Source organism: Kryptolebias marmoratus, linkage group LG6 (genome assembly GCF_001649575.2).
Source record: "Kryptolebias marmoratus isolate JLee-2015 linkage group LG6, ASM164957v2, whole genome shotgun sequence".
Taxonomy (NCBI): Eukaryota; Metazoa; Chordata; class Actinopteri; order Cyprinodontiformes; family Rivulidae; genus Kryptolebias; species Kryptolebias marmoratus.
In genome coordinates, this window is record NC_051435.1 from 13,340,544 (window position 1) to 13,361,363 (window position 20,820).

The following is a 20,820-nucleotide window of genomic DNA, read 5'->3' on the forward strand; positions in this document are numbered from 1 at the left end:
TGTCATGCTAACATCCTAAAAAGAAAGAAAAGATGTATCATTCTGAAAAGGGTCACTGCATTCTTTGCAGCTTGGAGGACTCTGTAATTGCTTCCAGCTTGTGCGGGGTCTATTATAGGGTGTCACATCTTTATCTCGAGTCTCCCACCAACAACAGAGGACTTGTCTTATCAAAGACGGCCGTGGTAAAGCACTCAACCACTCTTTTCCATCTGGTTGTTCAAACCAACACCCAGCCCCCGACTGCAGCCTTGCGTTTTTTTTGTTTTTTGTTTTTTTCGAGTGGCAGCAGCAGAACTGAAGGACTCAACCTCTCCAACACAGGCAGATAAGAAAATGTTCTTTTTTTTCTTCTGCTTTCCACTGAAGAGGCTTTGGACATTGTTGTTAATCTACTCTCAGTTAAACGCCGTGCTGAAAACTCGAAACCGAGATTTGCTGGAGTCAGCTAAAACATCTGCTGCAGTGTGCTGTGTTCACATGTCGGAAGAGACAGTCAGAGCCAAATGGCAGAAGCCCAGCTGTTTGGATCAGGGTCAGTAAAGAGATGTTTTGACACTGTAGCTATTGTTGCAGTTGACAACCATGAGCTCTTTGAAGCTCTTGTACGTTAAAGGCCTTTCGCAGCTGTGTTATAAATGTTCTCGAAGGTTAAAAGCTAATTTCATTGCTCAAGTCTTTTAATAAATAAATGTTAGCTCAACGTGGCTCTCAGTCAGCGAGGCATTTCTTCAAGACATCAAACATATTTATGAATGTTGGCTGGTTTAGTGAATTCTCTGAAGGTTAACATATTTCAGGATGTAGCAATATTCAGCTTCACAGTGTACAGATTATACAGATAATGGTGTATTAATGACGTGAAAACATTGTACTCATTTTTTCAACTATTCATTTAAAGCAGTTGTTTTGATCTTTTAAAGCAGGGTTCTGTGAAAAAGCTTAATGTCTCCCCATTGTAGGTAGCACTTTAAACAACCTCAGTGTAGAGAAATAAAAGTTTAACTCTTATCAGATTGGTGAGCTAGCAGCTAGTCTGAGCGAGGAAAAGAACAAAGAATATTAAATATTATTATTTGTCACCAGTTAAAGGTGTGTACAGCCCAGATTATATATTGTGAATGACTCTCAGCTACTTAAGCACCAAATCCTGGCTCAGTATTTGTAAAATTGGCTGAGTTATAGCTCTTTGTGTTCATAAGATTGCTTAGTTGTGGTAAATTCCTTGAATAGGGTCGACTCCAAAAAAGTAATCAGCTGTAGATGTATATCAAATGATCACTATCTGAGAGTTTCACTAATATCTGTTAACTGGTTCGTGAGATATAATGCTCCAGACAAACAAACACACTCGCACATGGGCAGAAACATTCTTGTCTTTATTGGCGAGGATAATGATAAATGGCTCCCTGTCAACATAAGAAGATCATAGTCCCATAATCTGACAAAACACATGCACACTAAAGCCCCAATTTTTTCTTTTTTTTTTTTTTTTTACAAGACCCCATTCCCATGAACAGTTCTTGGCTGTGAGGATGCCAGTGACCCAACAAGACCCTTTGCCCTGTCACAACAATCAGATTTAGAGAATTCCCAGCTGCTAATGTAATTGGCACTGCAGATCCATTAGATAGGGTATTTTTTTTTAAACCATTTGGAAGTGACAACTGAAGGAACAGAGCCTAAAGCAAAAGTGGGATTTAAATAGCAGGTTTGAATGATCAAACACACAGAGCACTTTGAGTGAAAAAATACGTCTAAAATGTCGTTTTAGTTCAGTTTCAATTCTAAAAAAATGCTAATTAATTGAATGCTAGTTGCCTCTGGAATGCAAAACAAACAATAATACAACAATTTTGTTCAGTCAAAACGATATCAGGAATGGTGATTCGGAGTAATAAAAGATGATGGAAAAAGCAGAGAGCCTAAATGAGATTACCTGAGTTTTATACCCAGACTCATTTGGCGCAATCATGCAGTCAACATCATGGCAATAATTCGGTTCTCACCAAAACACAAAGAAAATACGAGGCGTGCAATGCTGCTCATTAAAAACTATAAACCATCCTATAAAAAAAATTAAAAATAAAAATAAAAAATAAAACTCCCAAAAATGAAGATTTTAGATTAAAAAAAGCATGGCAACAAGTTTCTCCCCGTGAGCAGAAAATAATAACCTCTTGGCAAATGAATGCTTCCAGCAGCAGCCGTTTTATGTATCGGAGCCACTCAGCTGTCACCAGATGTGATGAATGTGCAAACAGGGACGAACGGGTCGTTGCGACAGTGGAAGCCGGCTCATTTCTAAATTCACTTTCTTACTCGGAAACTCAAACAGCCTCACTCTCTTTTAATGAGCTGCGCATAAAAGTCCATTCTTCTTCCTGTTTTTTGTGCTCTTGTTTATTCATGCGTGTGCTCATTTAGCGTTTCCAGTGCAAGGTGCGGTGTGTCGATTCCTCGTGTCGAATGAATCCAGGTACAGCGCCTAAAGGGCTGTGGTTCCCTTTCTGAAGGAAAACTATAAACTACTCCACCGGTCAGCTTGACATGATTAGCAGATTGATACTTTGTACAGGAGTAAGAAATGTAAGAGCTGACAGTGAGTAAACTTCCTAAATACAATACTAACTACTTATTTATCAGATCTTACCTGCTTCCCCATGGCTGTGTGAGTTTCTCCCTGGTAAAAACAAAAAAAGGACTTAAATGTGTTTTGGACAGCTGGTTCTTCCCCTGAGGAGGAAGACAGAAGACTGAAGGTGTCTATATACACTCCTCTTTACTGGGGTGTGGATTCACAAATACCTCACTAAGACAAACATGCTCCGCTTCTCAACTGCTTTACAGGTTTATACAGGATCGTGAAAAGCTCCTGAGAGGGATACTTAACCCTTTAATGAGCTGCCTTCAAAAGGAAATCAGGAGGAAGAGCAAATCCTGTTCCATAAAATGTTGAGATTTAGCCTAAAACCTCAAAGAAAACAGAATGCAACGATTTGCAAAGCTCATGTTTCACTGTAAAACATAGGAAACATGGGAAATGTTGAAACTAATGTTCAGGAACCATTTTCAGGAAAAAAACAAAGGTAATTTTGAGTTTGATGGCAGCATGTCAAAAAAGTAGAAAGAGGACCATGTTTATCATTGTGAAGCAGTTCCCTTCCTCTTTAGTAAGGAGGACGTGGCGTCTGTGCTTTAATAAAAAAAAATCAAATTACAACTCGTCTGGCCACAGAACAGTTTTTCACTTTGCCTCAGTCATTTTAAACGAGATTTTGGACAGAGACACGTAGCTTCTTCTTCGCACGATAGAGCTTTAAGCAGCATTTGTGGATGGCTCGGTGAGCTGTGTTTACAGACAGTGATTTATGCTCCTGAGTCCACGCAGTGATGACCAGGACTGAATCAGACCTGATTTTAATGCAGTGTCGCCTCAGGGTCTGAAGTTCACGGGCATCTAATATTGACTTTCAGCCTTTCTTTTACACACAACGTTTTTCCATGTTCTTAAAATTGTTGGATGATCTTATGAACTGATGGGATCGTCAACATCTTTCTAATTTTTTTGTGAAGGAACATTATTCTGATATTGTTCCACTATTTTCATACACAGTTTTTTCACAGAACCTCTGTCCATCTTTACCCATCTTTGCCCATCTGCCTCTCTAAATGTCCTTTATACTCGTCCTCTTACTGACCTGTTACTAATGAACCTAATTAGTTGCAAAATGCTCCTTCAGCTGTTTCTTATTCGTGCCACTTCACAGCCTTTTGTTGCCTCTGTTCCAACTTTTTTTTAAGATCTATTGCTGCCATGAAATTCAAAATGACCCTATTTCTTTAATAAAAACAATGCAATTTCTTAAACATTGGATGTTTATTATGTTCCATTGCAAATAAAATACATTTTATACAACTTCCAAGCTTCTTTTTAACTGGGGTTACACTGTTTCCACCTTAAAAAATTAAGGCCGGAGTGGTTTGCGGCTGCCTTAAAACCACTCCAATCTCAAAGCAGTTGAAGCAAAAGCTATTTTATGAGTCTGCATCAAAGTCAGTTTTGCATTACACGGGTATGGTTACATGGTTATTTTCACAGAATTCCATCATTATTTGTAATTAGCCTCAGCCTGGGACACTTCCCAAAGAAACTTCTGCTGAAATGACTGTGTGGTGCAAAAATGATGTTGGTTTGAAGGTTTATAAAATCTCTAGATGAACGACTGAGATTTATTTTTTTAAATTTAGAGTTGTTTGAACACGGTAGCGATCCACTTGTCAGTTCGATCAAAATTAAATTTTATTTCTCCAAACTGAGGCCATTCAAAGAGCTATCTACAACAAGTAAGATTGTAGTTTTTCTTAATGTTTTCACAAGACTCCACCTCGAAAGACCCAAACTATCTCTTTGGGGAGCAGAATGGGCGTTTTTTTTTGTTGTTTTTTTTAGCCAAAAAGAAAAGAAGACGGATAAAAAACATTTGTTTAAGATTGTACCTGGCATCAAATCCTGCTGCTAAAAGATCTGTTTTCATTGCTATAGTTGGCTCTGTGATGTTATAGCAAACCCAGACCAAAAAGATCCAAACTAAAGAGTCACAGCAGCCAGCAGACTGAAAGAAGCGGAGGCAGGAGGAGGTGGTGGTGGAGGGACTTCTTACTATTAGGCAAGAGAGAATTGGTTTTCTCCACCCTAATGAGAATTCATCCTGTGAGATAGATGAGTCAGTCTGAAAACAATTTTCTACTTGTAATAATGAGATCATATTTGAGGAATTGGGTGTACACGTCTCCAGTGAAAAACACAAGAGTTTAAGGCGAACCAAACTTTAGCTGCACACATTTGGCTTTTCAGCGCACCCTTAATGTAAATCTCGGCTTATTAACATTCAACGCACATAACCTGTTGCACCAAGGCATGAAAACAAAAACAATTTAGATGAAAATGGAAACTTTGTTCTTGCCAAATCAGTATGCTTGCGGAAATGGGTCTGTGTCTGCTAAAACTAAAACAAGAAGGAAGAAAAGGGAAGAAAAAGGATCAAAAAACAAATGTGCTGTGCAAAATCAGATGCCCTAAAAGGGTTACAGGTGTCTTGTTTGTTATTTTAAATGAGATGGAGCTAAATTACAAAGCACACCATTAAAGTCTGAAGCAGTTTCTGTATAAAACAGGGAGGGATGAGAATAAATAGTTTGGCTGTAGCTTTTGGGGGAAAACTCATGGACATCTGTCTGAACAAGCAGATGTTTTCTGATGTAACTCTTTTGTGATGCTTTGATGATGTATGAAAACAGGGAAAAAAACTATTTTGTAAACCCTTACATTGTCTTCAGTTTTTACAATGCTCAGTTATTCTTCCAGAAGTGTCCCAGGCTGAGCTATAAGTGCTACAGCTAGCTGCTGCCACTGCAGCTTGTGATTCAAACTGACCAGAAAATCCTACGTAAATACCCTGGAAGTGCAAAATTAACTGCTATGAAAAGATTTATAAAATACGGTTCATATGGATTTCAATGAAATGTTTAAAAAACGATCTGTTTTAATGCAGCAGCATTCCACTGTGGACTCCACCCCATTATCTGTTAGCTCCTCAATCTCAATATGATCAGAATTAAGCATTATTTCTCCAAATTGAGTCTTTTCAAAGAGCTATCTACTGTACAGCAGGTAAGATGTTCATAACCTTTTTAAAGATGTCCATTTCACAATAATTGAACTATCTCTCTAAGATCATCTTATTTGCTTTACTCACACCCTCCAGATTTCTGAACAAAAACCTAAAAATGACACCTTTACTGATGGCTTTCTTGTTAGAATTCTGTGATGGCAGAAGTTGACTGCCACATTCGCCGACCTGTCATCTAAATGATTGATATTTTAGCCAAGAATTTACAGATAAAGAAAAAGAGATGGATGAAGTGAACGTATTATAGTTTAAATTGATCATTGTTGTCATGGCAACATAATGTTTTTGGAGTTGTTTTTTTTCTTTCTTGTTTGTAAAAATTGCAGGCCAAGAAGGTGAGAAAGGTTGCTGGGCAGGAGTTTGAACTTGTTTTGGTTACCAGCTTGTTCCATCTTGCTGTGGTGTCATAACAAAATGTCTGAAACTAAGTTTGAAGTCAGTGTATTAAATATAAGTGGAGTGTTGGATCATCTCAATTTCAGAACTGCCAGTAACACAATAACATTTCTAAAATGAATTACCTAGTATTCCTTGAAGAGAGAAATATCACTCGCTGCCTTTCATAGCAGAATCAGACTTAAATCATCTTAATTGAGAAATGAAGGCCTTCTAGCAGTTTTGGTGAAACTTTGTAAATAACGTTATGCACATTCTCATGTAATATTGCAAGATGCCACCCTTAGTGTATGTGTTGTGTATGACTCTCAGCTACTACCACATCCAAACTTAGCTATACATCTGTAAAACTGACTGACTTATAGCCATTTTTGTGTTGGCTAAAACCTAATAGCTGTAGTGGCCATGTTGTTAATCAGTCATAGATGTTGATCCAAGGGTTATTTTCCGAAAGGTTCATTAAAATGTGAAACATTTTATACTGGGTTGACTCCAACAGTTAATGCTAAGGTTTTAAGCAAAGATCTCACATAATAAATAGTGATTGTAGTGTGTTTTGTGAATGACTTCCAGCTACAATCATGCTAAAATGTAGCACAATATTTGTAAAAACCTGACTAAATTATAGCTACGTTGGTGTTTTCTGAGGTTATCTGGCTGTGGTAGTGATGAATTGAGTTGACTCTGTGAGTTAATCAGGTGTAGATGTATATACAGTGATTATTTGCTGAAAGTTTCATCTTTACCATTTCGTGGCGCGTGATAATCACACAGCTGTTATGCGTTTAAAGGGAAAAAAAAGTGTGTCCGCTTGTCTGATTTTTTTATGACTACATTTTTCCAGAGGTAAACTACTTTGCTTGCATTTGAGGTGAGCAGAAAAAAAGGTTTGCTTTGACGAGAAGGGGCTTTTCACACACCTGTTGAGGCGGGATGATTACACCTTTACAGTTCCTTTGAGCAAAAGAGAGTGGGATGACTTCAGCAAATTTCCAGCCGACGGCAGCCAACCCCCAGATTGACTCGACACATGCAGAGACTTAAACGCTTACAGCAGATGTGCAGCATCAGACCAAAGCAGCCAAGAACATTTTCACTAGATCTGGTTTTCTTTAATGCAAAACTTTGTTAAAGCTAAACTAAAGGCAAAGGTGTGGCAGTGAATGAACATTTATCAAACTGAGGTGGTGATCAGCCATGTTTAAATCGTCTGTTTCTTCCACAATTCCTCCAGAGGAGAAAGTGGTCTGCTTTCTGAAAACAAATTAAAAAAAAAGAGAGAAATGAAGTTTCTCAAAACTTTAAAAATAAAATTTCTAGTTTTAAAATTTAAGTTTTATACCTAAATATGAAAATTTATATAAGAGAAAATTCCAAATCAAACAACTGTGAAACAACTAAACCAAAAAACTTTTTAACTTTTAAAGCCACGTTTAATTGGGGGTAACGTTTCTGCTTCTGTGTTTAAAAGGGGGCTGCCACTTCAGAGCGGCTTGGAGCTGATAAAGACATAAAGAAAGACTGTCCGTCTTTTCCCTTTTCAAACACACACTACTAATTAGTTGCCCGTGAATAATATATGACTACTTTTCACTGCAGATTTTTCCACTGACAGTACTTGCTAGTTGTAAATGGCTCTGGGATTTGGTGCATTTATATTTAATTTTCAGATCCTGTTCAGGTTTATCTTTGAATTGTGTTGCACTAAACAATAAATGGTTAAACTATCTGTGTGTGTGTGTGTATGTGTGTGCGTGTGTGTGTGTGTGTGTGTGTGAAATTGCTGAGACTGCCTGTCAGATTCTGTCTGATATCAAAAACTTTAGGCTGAATAAGTTAAAGTGTGTCTGTGATGAAAAGGCTGCCTGTCCAAACTGTACCCTGTTTTTCACTGACTCAGAGTCCAACCCCTCACCTCCTGTCCTGTGACTGAACAGGACAAAGTGCGAACAGAAATTGGATGGATGGACGGACGGATGGACGGACGGATGGACGGACGGATGGATGGATGGATGGATGGATGGATGGATGGATGGACGGATGGATGAGTGTGTCAATAGGGAGGATGTGAGGGATGCTTCTGATCATCAAAGTCCATCAGAGGCGAGTTCCCAGAGGCAGCTCAGGTTGCCATGGTGACAACAATCCATCAGACTCAGATGGGATAATTGTTCATTTGTTGTTTTTTTTTTTCAGAAAATAAAACGGTCTTAAAAGTCCGTTAATTAAAACCAAAACAATAGCAGTTGGAAACCTGAGCACTGCAGGTCTTTTTTTTGCTTGTGTTAGTGCGACTTTTTGAATTCTGGTTAAAGAAAATGTAAACAAAAAATAAAACACATATAAGCCAAGCATTTTTTAACGCCCACCATCTTTTCCATCAATGTGTTAGACAAAGACTGTCCAAATATGAAAGAAGACAAAGTTTTAGCCTTTTTGGTCAAATTTTGAAAATGATGCAAGAGATATCACTAGCCCTCATGCAACCTGCATTTAGAGGATGACTCTCAGCTACTACCACACCAAACTTTAGTTCAGTCTCTGTAAAACTGACTGAGGTGTTGACTGAGCATTTATTTGCTCTAGTGACCACCTTGAATTGGGTTGGCTTGAAGTGTTAATGATTTGTATGTAGATATATATAGTTCCAATGAGTACTTTCTGGTTGTTTCAATAAAATTCATCTGCTGGTTCACATGAGATTATAAACAGACAAATTAACACACAAATAAAGTCAAATACAGTATTTTATTGCCTGCCTTTCAGTGGCAGGTGATAAAAATGAATAAATATGCAACAAAAATGATAAAATAGAGGTTTTCTTCAATACCACAAGCTGTCTAAGCGCAGCTGTTTTTTTTCCTTTCGTACTTTATCGTGTCGTATTCCTTTCCCGACTCAGTTGTGTGATTCATTATTAGCAGCTGTCAGTTTCTTTTATTCAAAAAGGAGCACTGTTGTACATTTGAAACTTAATTTAATACTTCATGCAGTCTGCGAACAGCAGATTTTACTGCCGTCACGCCACATAAGGCAATTATTTTTAACAAAACCAGCCTGTTAGGCTGAAATATCTTCTAGTCACGATTAGTTATACTTCCCTAAAAACAGAAAAACAACATTTTAAACTCATTCTGTCTCCTATTTTCTTGAAAGATACATCTCAGACAGTGTTACTGGGTCTCATCAGTTGCGCGATATTATTACTCGACAGCTTTATGGCTTGCTTTCACACAAATTGTCACCTAACATATGCTCTGAAATATCATATCACAAAGCATATGCCGAACGACTGCTAAGTAGTGCGCTGACAGTCTCAGCTAAGAGAAGAGCAGAGTCCTTCTGCTCGTGGACGTCCCATAAAACCAGCTCGATAACAACAAGCTTGTGGAGGAAAACATCTGGTTGCCCCAACTCCTGATGTTAGTCGGTTTTTTTTTTGTATTTTTTTCCCAGCAGCATAGTTTTCTGCTTGTTGCGCAAGTTCGAAGAGTGAGCAGAGCTGCCTTTTTGAAGGGCTTCCTTTTGGGGTCCTGAAGTGTCCTGCTGATGTAATTCAAACAGTAAATCATTCACTGCCCAGCCTTGCCAAACAACTGACACAATGAGGTCAACCGAGCTTGACCCGCATCGTCCCAATCTTTACTGCCCGCAGGCTGCAAATCGACTACACTGCTCCGTTATACCACGAGTTACACCAAATGAAAAAAATAAATAAATAAATAAAAAGGAGGAAAATGTTGCTGACAAAACCCATGAACCCAAACTCTGTTTCTAAACTTGCAGTTCGAGGCCCAACTTTTTGGACTAAACAAACGATTCTATTTCCTCCCATTTTTCTCGGTCCAGTGTGATCTCCGTTTGAAAACGAGAAACGTTAATCATATTCATGCCAGTGTGAGCACGAGGCAGAGCAGATGGTGTGAATGAAATGAGATTTAAGGCTTTATGAGCGGCGCTCTTTCAGCTCGGCACCATAATTGTTGAAAACAGAGACGGAGGGGAGAGAAAGGGAAATCGCAACATACCGAGCTGATAAGTTGAGGCAGATGAATTCTAATTGATTTGAACTGCCTTGACAATGAATTAAGGATTCAAAAAGTCTCATTAGAAAGCATCACTTCAAGTGAACGGGAGGAAAACGGGGCGTTGCTCGGAGTTCAAAGTGGAGCTGAAATTGTGCAAATTAGCTTGAGCTTGTTTTCATCAGTGAAAACACTCGGTTTCAAAAACATCAAATTCTGCTCATGAAGTGTTGAAATAGACTAAACTTAGAGGCTTAAAGCAATCATTTTAAAGTTTTTAACAATTTATCGAACTAAAAACTTCCTAACCTAATTATGACTAAGACTCTCATATGCCACTATCATATGCTACACTCATAGATTCTCCATTGCTGTTGGATTTTAGAAACATAAGCTCAAAGTGCCTTTATTTTATACACATAAATTAGTTTTTAAATGTGTCAAGCTATTATATAAAACACAAAGCAATTCACATACCCAGGAACAAATAATTCAAATGTTTTTTTATGGAATCAAATTAGAAGAAAAAACACAACTCACCTCTGCTTATTCTTAAAGTTCATTTGACCCAAATTAACCAATATATGACAACCATTTTTTAAAGATTTGCAAACTATTATCTTTCCCCCCCTACAATGGTGAAGTAAAACAAACATCAAAGACCTTAAAAAAGCCCAATTATTGTTACAAACTATGTGGCAGCGACCAAAGAGCATTTATACAGTTATCAACACATTTTATAACCAAGTGATTTGCAGGATTGGGACCAAAGGTTCAAGGGGAACACAGGAAGAGAGAAAAAAAATTAAAATTAGACTAAAGCCTAGCATTCGTTGAAGGAATAAATATCACCTGCTGTCTTTTCTGCCAGAGTTTTAGTGTAAGATCATCTCACGGGGAGTTAAAATCGTTTTGGTCAAACAGTCATACAGTGTTGATTCTTACAGTTAACTCCCTGCGTTTTAATAAAACACGTCATGTCGATGTGTAGTGTCCAGAGTATGTGTGGTGGATGACTCTCAGCTACAACCACACCAAGTTTTAGCTCAATATCTGTAAAACTGACTGAGTTGGAGTCATTTTTGTGTTCGCAAATGATCTTCAGTTGGGGTGACTCCAAAAGCAAATAAGTTAATCAGCTTATTATCGGCCACCACCTAAAGCGAAGGGGTGATAATAAGCAAAAGCAATAACCCCGAGAAAAGTTGGCAACAAAGCAGAGCTGTGTTTCAAACAGCCCTGAGGAATGCAGTGACTCAGCTGACTCATTGCTGGTATGATGAAGCTGAAAAGTAAAAAATAAAAAAAACGACAAGAGGGTCTGATTTACTGAGTGGCTGCTTACTGCCTCAGGAAACCAAACTTACAGGCAGATTTCAATTTATTTAGCAATCTTAGACACTCATCAAGCGCCAGTCTTTATTCAGTTCTGTGTTTCCAAAGAGCCAGACGTCCTTGTAATCTTTGAAAGCGGTATCAATCATTTCTGCAGGCTTTCCATAGGTCTTTTAGACTTTTGCTTCAGACAAGTGAAGGACCATTTATAAATTGAATCTTTAATTAGTAACTAGCTAATAATGTGCTAGCTGCTTTGTTACAGTATTTGTTACCATTTCTTTGGTTGACTGTATGAAAAACACTAAACATTATACAATTTGATGCAGAAAAGTGCTTTTTTTAAACTCAAACGAGGTGATTCCCGAACAGTTATTAGCTGAAAACGTCCCATGAAGAATGTTTCATCTCTCAGGTCCTGGGTCGAGTCTTCAATGTAATTTTACCCGTTTCTAAAAGACACGACATTCATTATTACAGCTCTAGTATGACGGGTATTTTCTAAACAAATATTACTGAAGGGTGTGTGCAACTGTGATAATGCTTGTTTTAATATTATTAAAATACTGCCTGTTATTTTTGAAGACACGCTCAATGTAAACATTATGATTACGGCATTGTGCAAAAACTGGTGCAGTTGCTGCGTTCTTAAACTCTGAAATTACACTTCAAGGGTGCAAATACTTCTGATCTAGATGGTAGGTGCTTAACAAATCAGGGAGAAAATCCTTGAAGTTTGTAAGCACTCAAGAAGGATGGTAAGTATTTGAACAGCAGTCTGCACGCTGCAGCATATTAAGTAGTTCAGAGTTGATGCCTAAAATGACAGCAAAAAGACTTGGGCTTTGTAGCATTTGATTTGAAAGTGATTGTGCATGACTAACACCTTAATGAGCTCCGCTGTGCTCCATTTTTCATGTGCGGAGATTTGAGCATAAATCTTGCCCTTGAAACTGCAGGGCCAGGGCTCTTTTGTTTCTGAACATTAAGTCTTATTTTGGATGTGACCTTCGTGTGTCCTCCCTGCAGCTGCTCCTGATGCTGAGGAGCAGACTCAGAGCGGATGGACGTCCTGCTGGGAACAGCAGCCGCACTCTGCCACAGGATCAATTTACATCCATCAGCAAAGATGAAAAGATAAGACACAAAATGAAATATTTCTCTTTTATCTTAATGGAAACAGGTCAACAGAGAGAAAAGGTCTTAGTGCTGTTAATTTTGCCTGTCCTGTTTAGTGTTTAGAACAAAGAATGGCTACATTCAGAAAAATAAAAAAATAAATAATAAAAAGAAAGAAAGGCAAAGAGCTGTGGGGCTGGATTCTGTGTAAAAAGCACATCCAAACATCCTGCTCGGTCTCTTTGGTCTCATCAGAATGGAACTCTGTGCTTCTGAAGCTTCGCTCACACAGCTGCACGAAGCTCCGAATGTCCAACACACACACACACACAGTTCTTGGAGTTCAGAAAATCTGTTTAACTGGCAAAACAGGTTGTCATCTGGGAGAAAAAACAAACTTTTCCACCTCGATGCATCCCTAAACTGGAAACATTTTACCAGCATTGCGCTAGTTTTTGTCACAAGTGCTTCTCACAGCCTGAGGTATTGGTAAATGTTGCCTCTTACCTTCATTTGCATAAAATAATACTTTCAAGAAATATAAATTATAACTCACTAATTACAGCTCAAAACAAACCAAGAAGGCGTGAAACAAAAAAAAGAAACATTTCCTGGTCTTATGCTGCCCCCCTGTGGTCAGTTTATGTAACTATTTTATCTCGCCACAATCAGGGAAATGAAATGAATCCTTGTTTACCTTATGAGACAGAGTCAGATTGCACTTTTCCTCATTTTTCACTTAAATACAGACCAAATGTTTTGAAGGCATATAGGTACATTATTATAAATGCTAAAAGGAGGCTGAAGTTAAAGGTTATCTGGAAATCTCAGTGGAGTTTAAAGTATTTTTGCCTCAAATGTATGCACTATATCATATATTTTCACAGCATATCATACACTAATATTTACTATATTCAGATAAAAGCACTAAAACATCGATACAACAAGCTGCACAGCATCTTATTCATGTGGTTGGCTTGAAAGTTAACATCTGCTGCATTTACTCATTGTTTTCAGTAAATCATTTTTTACTTCAGAGCTTCAGTTATTTCTCATCTGTTTCAGCCTGAAGGACAAGAAGAGGTTTCCTTTTTTCTGTAATTTGCTGAGTGACACCACAAGTTACATCGAGGACTGAAGCACGGCAGCTTTTAGTAAAGATGATCACACAGTTGAGCTTTTTAAGGTCACTACACTTCAGGGTGACTTCAGGAATCTTTTGTCCCTTCAAAGACAGACCCATGACTTACTTAGTTTGATTCAAGTCAAATCAATAAATTAGGAAACTGGGGGATGTCCTTTCAAGACACATATTGCCTTCCACATCCTGATGAAAAAGAAGGAATGTTTGATTCAACAAGGTTAATTAAAACTGGGGGTGTTTTTTCAGAATAATACATATAAATATATGTACATGTGATATAAAAGCTTGAACTAAAAATCAGACACCAGTAACAAGCGTCACTCAGCACAGTGACGCTTGTCAAAAATGTCCACTTGTTCAAGAAAATAAAAAATTATATTTGAAAAGGAAAAAAAAGAAAACACTTTTGGGCATTAAAGATGCTCAGAATGTCAGCTTTGGTTCTTATATTCGTGTTTGACAGATTTCCAGTGGGGAACATCGTCGCTCCAAGCTTGCACGGTAACAGAATTAACATATAAGTTTTTGCCTAAATCTAATTAGGCTGATTTTTATTTTCCTCAGGCTGGAATTTAGCCGGGTTTATCCATGATTATGTTGTCAGTGTGTGAGCACAGAGGACACCTTCTGCACATCAAAACAAAGGTCAGATCAGTGTGTGGTGCTGGCTGCCTGACAGACGGGCTGCCTGAACCAAAACTAAAGGAGTGAGAGGCTTGTTAGAGCGGAGAACCGACTATAAAATCACTCCTTTACAGCAGCGAACCGTACTTAAAACGTCAACTGAGCAACACGGATCAGAATATATGTAAAAACTGAACTGTAGTTAATCTGAATCAATAAAACACAAACAGCTGGAGCCATTTTATCAGACAGAGAAGAAATGCAAAACCAGTTTATTAAGTAGAATAGTTTTTTTTATTATTAAATACTTTATATTTACAAATATATAGACATATTCATCTCTATAAATAATCTTTTGTGTAAAACAACACAGATCAGGACGTGAATAAGAAAATAATTAGTGCTTAAATGTAACAATTTGGGTGAAACGAGTCATTTTTCAACACTTATACTCCAGTTTTAACTTTCTAGAACAAAACCTTGTTCTGAAACAAGGTTTGAAGCACTTTCTATCACCGTCTCTGTAACAAAACCCATCTCAAAATACAACAAGTTTAAATGTTTGCTACAAAATAAAAAGGATTTATAGTTTTACATTTAGCCTTAGGGAAACATTCAAGTGTAACTCTGACATTCACGCCTAAATACGAGTTTCTGATAGTTGCAAATAAGTTCTCTGTATTAAATTACTCTAGAAATTAAAGAAAAATCCAGTAACATACAAAATTAACCTTCAGATAAAAACAAATGGCTTTAAAGTTATACAAGATGCAGCTTAATTTTCATTAGCATATATGATACAGATGAAACCTCCATGTTTGTAAAAGTTGTGCAAGGTTCAGTTTATCAGCGAACGGAGCATCATACCAAACTTTCAGGCAGAGTCTCTGGATTTTCACTCGACAGCACCTGCCATACGCACCACTTTTCTCTCTGCAAGTTGGATTTATCGGAGCCTTTTTCCTTTGCAGGCCTGGAGGCATCTGTTGTATCTACAGTCTGGAGGGCAGGGCTCTGCTGGGGCAGTTGTAGAGTGTGAAAACCTGTCTGATGATTGAAAACGGAGAGCACCGAGTGGGAAAAAGAACTTTCTTCTGAAGGTCCAGAACCCGGAGGCGGAGACAAACTATCTGTCCTGTCCATATGTGATGGACATGGGGGGCATCCTGTCCTTTGTGCCATGGTTTCCGAGCTAATGGCTCCTGATTGGCTGCTCGGCGGCGATGATTCCTGCCGCCTCTGCTCTCTCTGGTCAGGAAGGCAGCTGCTGCTGCGAGTCACCGGGGGGTGTGGCCTGCACTCCGGAACACCCAATGGTGTTTGTGCTGGTCTGACGGGCAGCTTGTTGTTGCCTTGGTGACTGCTCAGTCCCACCGACGAGCCATGCGAGTCGCATTCTGATGCGTCCCTGAGAGTGCCTGTGAGAAGCCGTTCATTAGCATTTTACATTCATCTCATAACCCGGGGCCATCTGGAGGAAACTTATAAAAGAGGATTCGGTTACCGGTGAAGTGACAGCCAATAAAATCCTTCCCAAACAGCTCATGCCAGGTGTCCCAGAAACAATCAGCTGAGGCTTCTGAGAGAAAACAGAAGAATTAAGAGGATTATAGATTCTTTGGTTTAATACATGATTATATAAGTGGAAAAATATGACTGAACTAAAGTCATGACCCTCTTTTTAAGCTGGCTTCTGTTTCTCTTCGACCTTGGCAGCGTTCCAAGTCTGAGATAAATTACTATTTTCATTGTACTGGCTGGACTTTTTTTATGCCTGGATTTGCTACGATCACTGAGAATTTTAAAGAGAATTGTCTGGCTAAGAACAACAACCCAGTACGGGCAGAATCAACCCCAGACGTGCAACACGAATGTCACGACATCACCTGTGTCATTGTCTGCTTTGTAAACTATTGTTTCAAAGCCCGGTGCTTGACATCTCTGAAACAGACAGAGATAACTGCGATATGCTCAAACTTTATTAGATTAGGCTTAATTAGATGCTAATTCATTATTACGAGGTACTTTATAATGTCTTCACAGGGCGAGCCATCTCATAAATCTGAGAGTCACAAGCATGAGATGTTAAATCAAAATTATGAGATAGAATCTCATAATTATGAGGCACTAACTCATAACTGAGATACTTTAAATGGCTTTCATAAGGTCATTACCTAGCTCATAATTTTGAGATAATTATGAGCCTTTTTCTTTCCATCACAGAGGCAGGAAGGTGCTTCCGTAGTTTATATGACATGATGTTAATGATAAATCTCTTGTAAATATTGTCAATATTTTTGTCAATTAAAGTTTGTCACTTGCTGTGGTTTTGGTTCACAGCTTCCCGAGTGCTGAGATGCAGGCTGGACCCCACATACCCTCAGATGTGCCGATTGGTTTGCGTGAGAGAGTCACACTGCTCTTTTAAAGTCTACTTTTTTTAATAACAGTAAAACAAATAAACTCAGATTACCTTTGTCTAGAGACTGTGTCGGAGAAGACAGTTCGTCTTTTGAATGGCCACTGAGTTCATCCTGCCTGGAGTGTCGGGGAACTCGGCGTGAGATTAGACTGCCGTCCTCTGGGTATTTACAGAGCAGTCGATCTGATAGCACCGGAGAGTTATTGTCATAAGGGGACACCTCTCCGCTGGATGCTTTCAGAGAGTCATTGGACAGGGATCTCTCAGTCAGAGAGAACGAATCCTCGGGCCTGAGAAGGTCTGATTCCCTGTAGAAACAAAGAAAACAAGATACGTTTTATTAAAAAGCAACCTGCTGCTGCTCTGAGCATCACAAATATGGGCTGGTATAATCTAAGAACACAATCTTCTAAGATCATAAAAAAAAACAAAAAAACAACACATAGTTTGTTCTATTTGATCCTTCGGAGACACAGACAGTGGGCCGGCAGAAAAGAGACAAAAAGATGAGAACTCACGAGCACTGAGAGTCCCTCCTCCGTAACAAATAATCCACCACATCAGGATCCGTTTCAAGCAAACTCATCAGCACCTCATTCTGCAGGTCTGCAGGAACCTAAAAGAGGAGGAAAAATATCTGGTTTCCTTCACTGTGCAAGAATAAATAACCACATTAAAACTTCACGCTAACATCAGATACAGAGTAACCCAATAAATAGGTAAAAAACGCTGAAAGGTTTTATTGATTTTAGCTTTTCTTTTATGACATTCCACATTTAGTGAGTTGCTTCTTTTATATGCGTTCATTTGACACAGATTCTGTTAGTAAAATGTTCAGATGTTTGTACTGCGTTAAGAGACTAGCTCTGTAACTTCTGTCCTCAGGAGATAATTGTCTTCTGGCAAAAAGCAGAAAAGATAATACAGAGGTCGAGCTAATCTATAAAAAAAAAATAAAAAATAAAAAAATCAGCTTTGTGACCCCTCCAATGAGGTTTCCAAACACGAATAAAGAGTCTTGATAAAATCTAAATTTACAGGTTTCGAGAGGTAAAAAAAAAGAAATTACTGGAGCAGCTTTGCTTCAGGAGTTGCTACAAAAAATTTCCAATAACCTATAAACTTAATGTTTACATTTCTTTTTGTAGCTTCACTCTATTTAGTTGAAGAACTATAACTTTTTTTTCTTTTAGGATTAAACCTTGCCTTATCTTTAAGTGTTTTAAAGTCTTCTGGTTTGTAGTGAAGGCAGCTCACCATAAACAGCATGTCATAGGTGTCGATCATCCTTTGGACGACGCCGATAATGGCTGTGCTTTCTTCGGCGCGGGCAAAACTCTGGACCGCAAACTGTTTGTCCGAGTTCTTCTGCTTGTGGAGCAGGTTGGGCCCAAAGATGGTGGCCAAGTTGCGAGACGTCATCTTGTTTCCCGAGATCTAAACGAAACAAAATATGCATGGAATTTCAAGTATCGTGAATCATTTGCGATTTAAAAAGTAAGAACACAACAGAAAATATAAAAAAATCAAAAGGCCCATCGGGGCAGCGAGTTCAGTACAAAACAAATGCAAATGGAGCCTGGTTTTATTCTCAGCTCAACACATTCTTCCTCTCAAAGTAATTACTTGAAAGTAAAATATGCCTTAGATACTGAGAGGCAAGATGCAAATAAATAGACGCTGAGTTGATATGTCCACCCATTATGCCACTCATGTTAGGAGATTCTTTGATTTACAATAACGAGCAAAACAAATTAGGACAGAGCAAAGTGATGTGCACAGAGTCACAGAAGGTGTGTGTGTGTGTGTGTATGGTGGTGAGGTTGTTCATCAATCATGTAATAAAGATAATCATAATGGATCATCATGCATAATGCTGCTGTGTTTTGGCACAGGCCTTTTTTTAAATTAGAGGCTGCAGATGTAAGACACATCTGTCCTGCTGCCCTCGGATGGCTGCTGAGACTCATCCCACAAAATCTGTAAAACAGTCTGTTGAAGACGGCTCTGATGGCTGCCCGTGCTTTTATACGTTCCTGCTTTAAATTATCAAAAAAAAAAGTAATCCTTATAATTTGTGTTTTTAAGAAGAACCGACGAGGATCAAAGGAGTTGCTCAAATATTTTATCTTTAAAGGATTCCAAAACCGCATCTTTGGTGGTTCTTTACCTGATGTCCCTCACTGTCCAGGCCGTCCTCAGCCTGTTTGGACACAGTGGACAACAAGGAGAGGAGGCTCTGCAGCGTGTCGCTGTTACAGTGAGGAAGCAAGAACACCAGGAGCTGGATGGCGCTCTGTTGCTCTGAGTAATCCAGAACTGAAGGTGGGGAAAAATAAAAAACAACAAGAGGAAAGCATCAGCTTATGTCAGTTTTAAGAAATCCCAAAGGTTACACAAATATTGGCACTGTTGCAACAAAAACCTGTTGTTTTGTTCGGTTTGTGTGTGTGTGCTCCTTACGCATTGTGTGGATGAAGGCTGTGTAGAGTTCTCTTGTCAGCAGCGGGTCAGGCAGGTCTCGGAGGAATTTCTTTAACAAAGCGGCGACATCGTGGACGCTTTGCTCCTCGTTAATGTGCACCTCCCACCCCTGATCAAACTCCTCACGAAGCTGGATAAAGCACTGTCACGATCAGTGCTGTGTATACGTTTTTCTTTTATTTATTTATTTTTTTAATTTAAGGCAAGTTTTAAAAGTGCAAAGATTGCTTCTTTTTTTTTTTTTTTTTAAATCCAACAACTGAAGCCTTACCTGTCGTACTCTTTTCTTGGAACTCCCAATGCGGAAAATTCCAACAGTCTGCAAGCCTGAACAAAAAAACAGTCCATGCTCCAATTGTGCTGATGTTGTAGCTTTTTATCAGACAAACAATCAAATGAAATGACTGATTCATGAGCTCATGGCCAGGCATGCAGGTGCATATTTAGGCAATGTGCTCACAGTTTGCACTTTCTGAACTTCTGTACCATATTTTTCCAGGTGCTGGCAGCAGAGATCCACTATCCTCGGCACCTGCCTGTAAATCGGGTTAAGGCTGAGCTTTTTGTCGCGGGGCTTCTTCCTGTTACCGGCCGCCTCGTCGGGCAGAGACAGCTGAAGGGCCTCCAGGAGCCGAGACTGGTTATCATCCAGGTCGGTGATGCAATCCACAGACACGCCGCCCTGTCAATCAAATGGGTGACAGCTACGGAACAGTGATTGGCTCCGTGCCGCGAAGGAATTTATGCGCCGCATTTATTCAAAGGCTGCATCATTTGCACACACGGAGCAAATAGCTGCAAAAGGTCACAAGTTCTCACAGAAGTCTACAGCTGTAATCAGACAGAACCCCTGCTGCTACACTTCAGCGATTCGGGGTTTATTGACAGAAAGGCTCACCCTCCTCTGTGTCAGCGGGGCCGTGTCTGCTGTGCTGGGCAGAGGCGACTCATTATTGGTCTCAGAGGTGGAGCTCAGGGACGAGCTGCTGCTGGAGAGCTCCTTGTTAGCCCTCTTTAAGCTAGAGGACAGGTGAAGGAAGGACAGCATCAGTTCACTGGGGCTACCGTGCTCCTCCCGCAGGTGGTCATGCTGCAGCTTGTGCATGCGATCGTTGGCTATGACATGTGACAGCGGTATGCCGAACACCTGCTGCGTGGTCTCTGTGCGTGGGGAGGGGTAAAGAGCAAAACGGAGACTTAAAATTCACACTTCAAGCCACAAACACACTCTAAATCAATCTTTTGTTACGTCTAGCTTCTACCTCTTGGATGATTTGAAGCTAAGGCTAAGTGGTGAACTTTTAAATAAACCCTAATGCAAGTTTTGCTCAGAAGAACAGTACTCTGCAGCAAGGACATAATCCCCAGAGCACATACTTTCCCAAGTGCTTTTGTAAACAAAAGAGAGAAGGGGGGGGATAAAGAGGAAAGAGTGGGCTGGGAATGCCAGAGGATAGGCTGCAATGAATGAGCCGCCACTTAAGATTGTTTGAGTTGTTTCCCTCAACTGCCTCTTTCTGACTGAGAACATCACTTTCCTGCCACATTGTTGCAGCAGGCGGGGCAGCATGGTGGCTA

At 39.3% G+C, this 20,820-nt stretch overlaps 2 protein-coding genes and 1 long non-coding RNA gene across 4 annotated transcripts in view; 1 reads left to right on the top strand and 2 right to left on the bottom strand.

Moving 5' to 3' along the window:
• The window catches only part of mid1 (midline 1), a 29,577-nt gene extending 26,768 nt beyond the window's left edge, over window positions 1–2,809 (bottom strand). Inside the window, exon 1 of the mRNA XM_017422593.2 lies at window positions 2,654–2,809. The gene's annotated coding sequence lies outside the window, so the exon portion shown is untranslated. The remainder of the gene's footprint in view (window positions 1–2,653) is intronic.
• On the top strand, window positions 1–15,404 carry LOC119617097. The gene is made up of 2 exons (XR_005233280.1): window positions 1–535; window positions 12,479–15,404. It is a non-coding gene; the product is annotated as an uncharacterized LOC119617097 (long non-coding RNA).
• Window positions 14,612–20,820, bottom strand: part of LOC108239692 (rho GTPase-activating protein 6) — an 18,077-nt gene continuing 11,868 nt past the window's right edge. For both annotated transcript variants that reach the window (XM_017422574.3, XM_017422575.3), the window contains exons 4-13: window positions 20,141–20,403; window positions 19,729–19,924; window positions 19,514–19,569; window positions 19,222–19,372; window positions 18,929–19,077; window positions 18,016–18,195; window positions 17,277–17,374; window positions 16,810–17,066; window positions 15,841–15,915; window positions 14,612–15,754 (exon numbers count right to left, since the gene is read on the bottom strand). In XM_017422574.3, coding sequence (XP_017278063.1) covers window positions 15,198–15,754; window positions 15,841–15,915; window positions 16,810–17,066; window positions 17,277–17,374; window positions 18,016–18,195; window positions 18,929–19,077; window positions 19,222–19,372; window positions 19,514–19,569; window positions 19,729–19,924; window positions 20,141–20,403 — 1,982 coding nt within the window. In that variant the 3' untranslated portion in view covers window positions 14,612–15,197. The remainder of the gene's footprint in view (window positions 15,755–15,840; window positions 15,916–16,809; window positions 17,067–17,276; window positions 17,375–18,015; window positions 18,196–18,928; window positions 19,078–19,221; window positions 19,373–19,513; window positions 19,570–19,728; window positions 19,925–20,140; window positions 20,404–20,820) is intronic.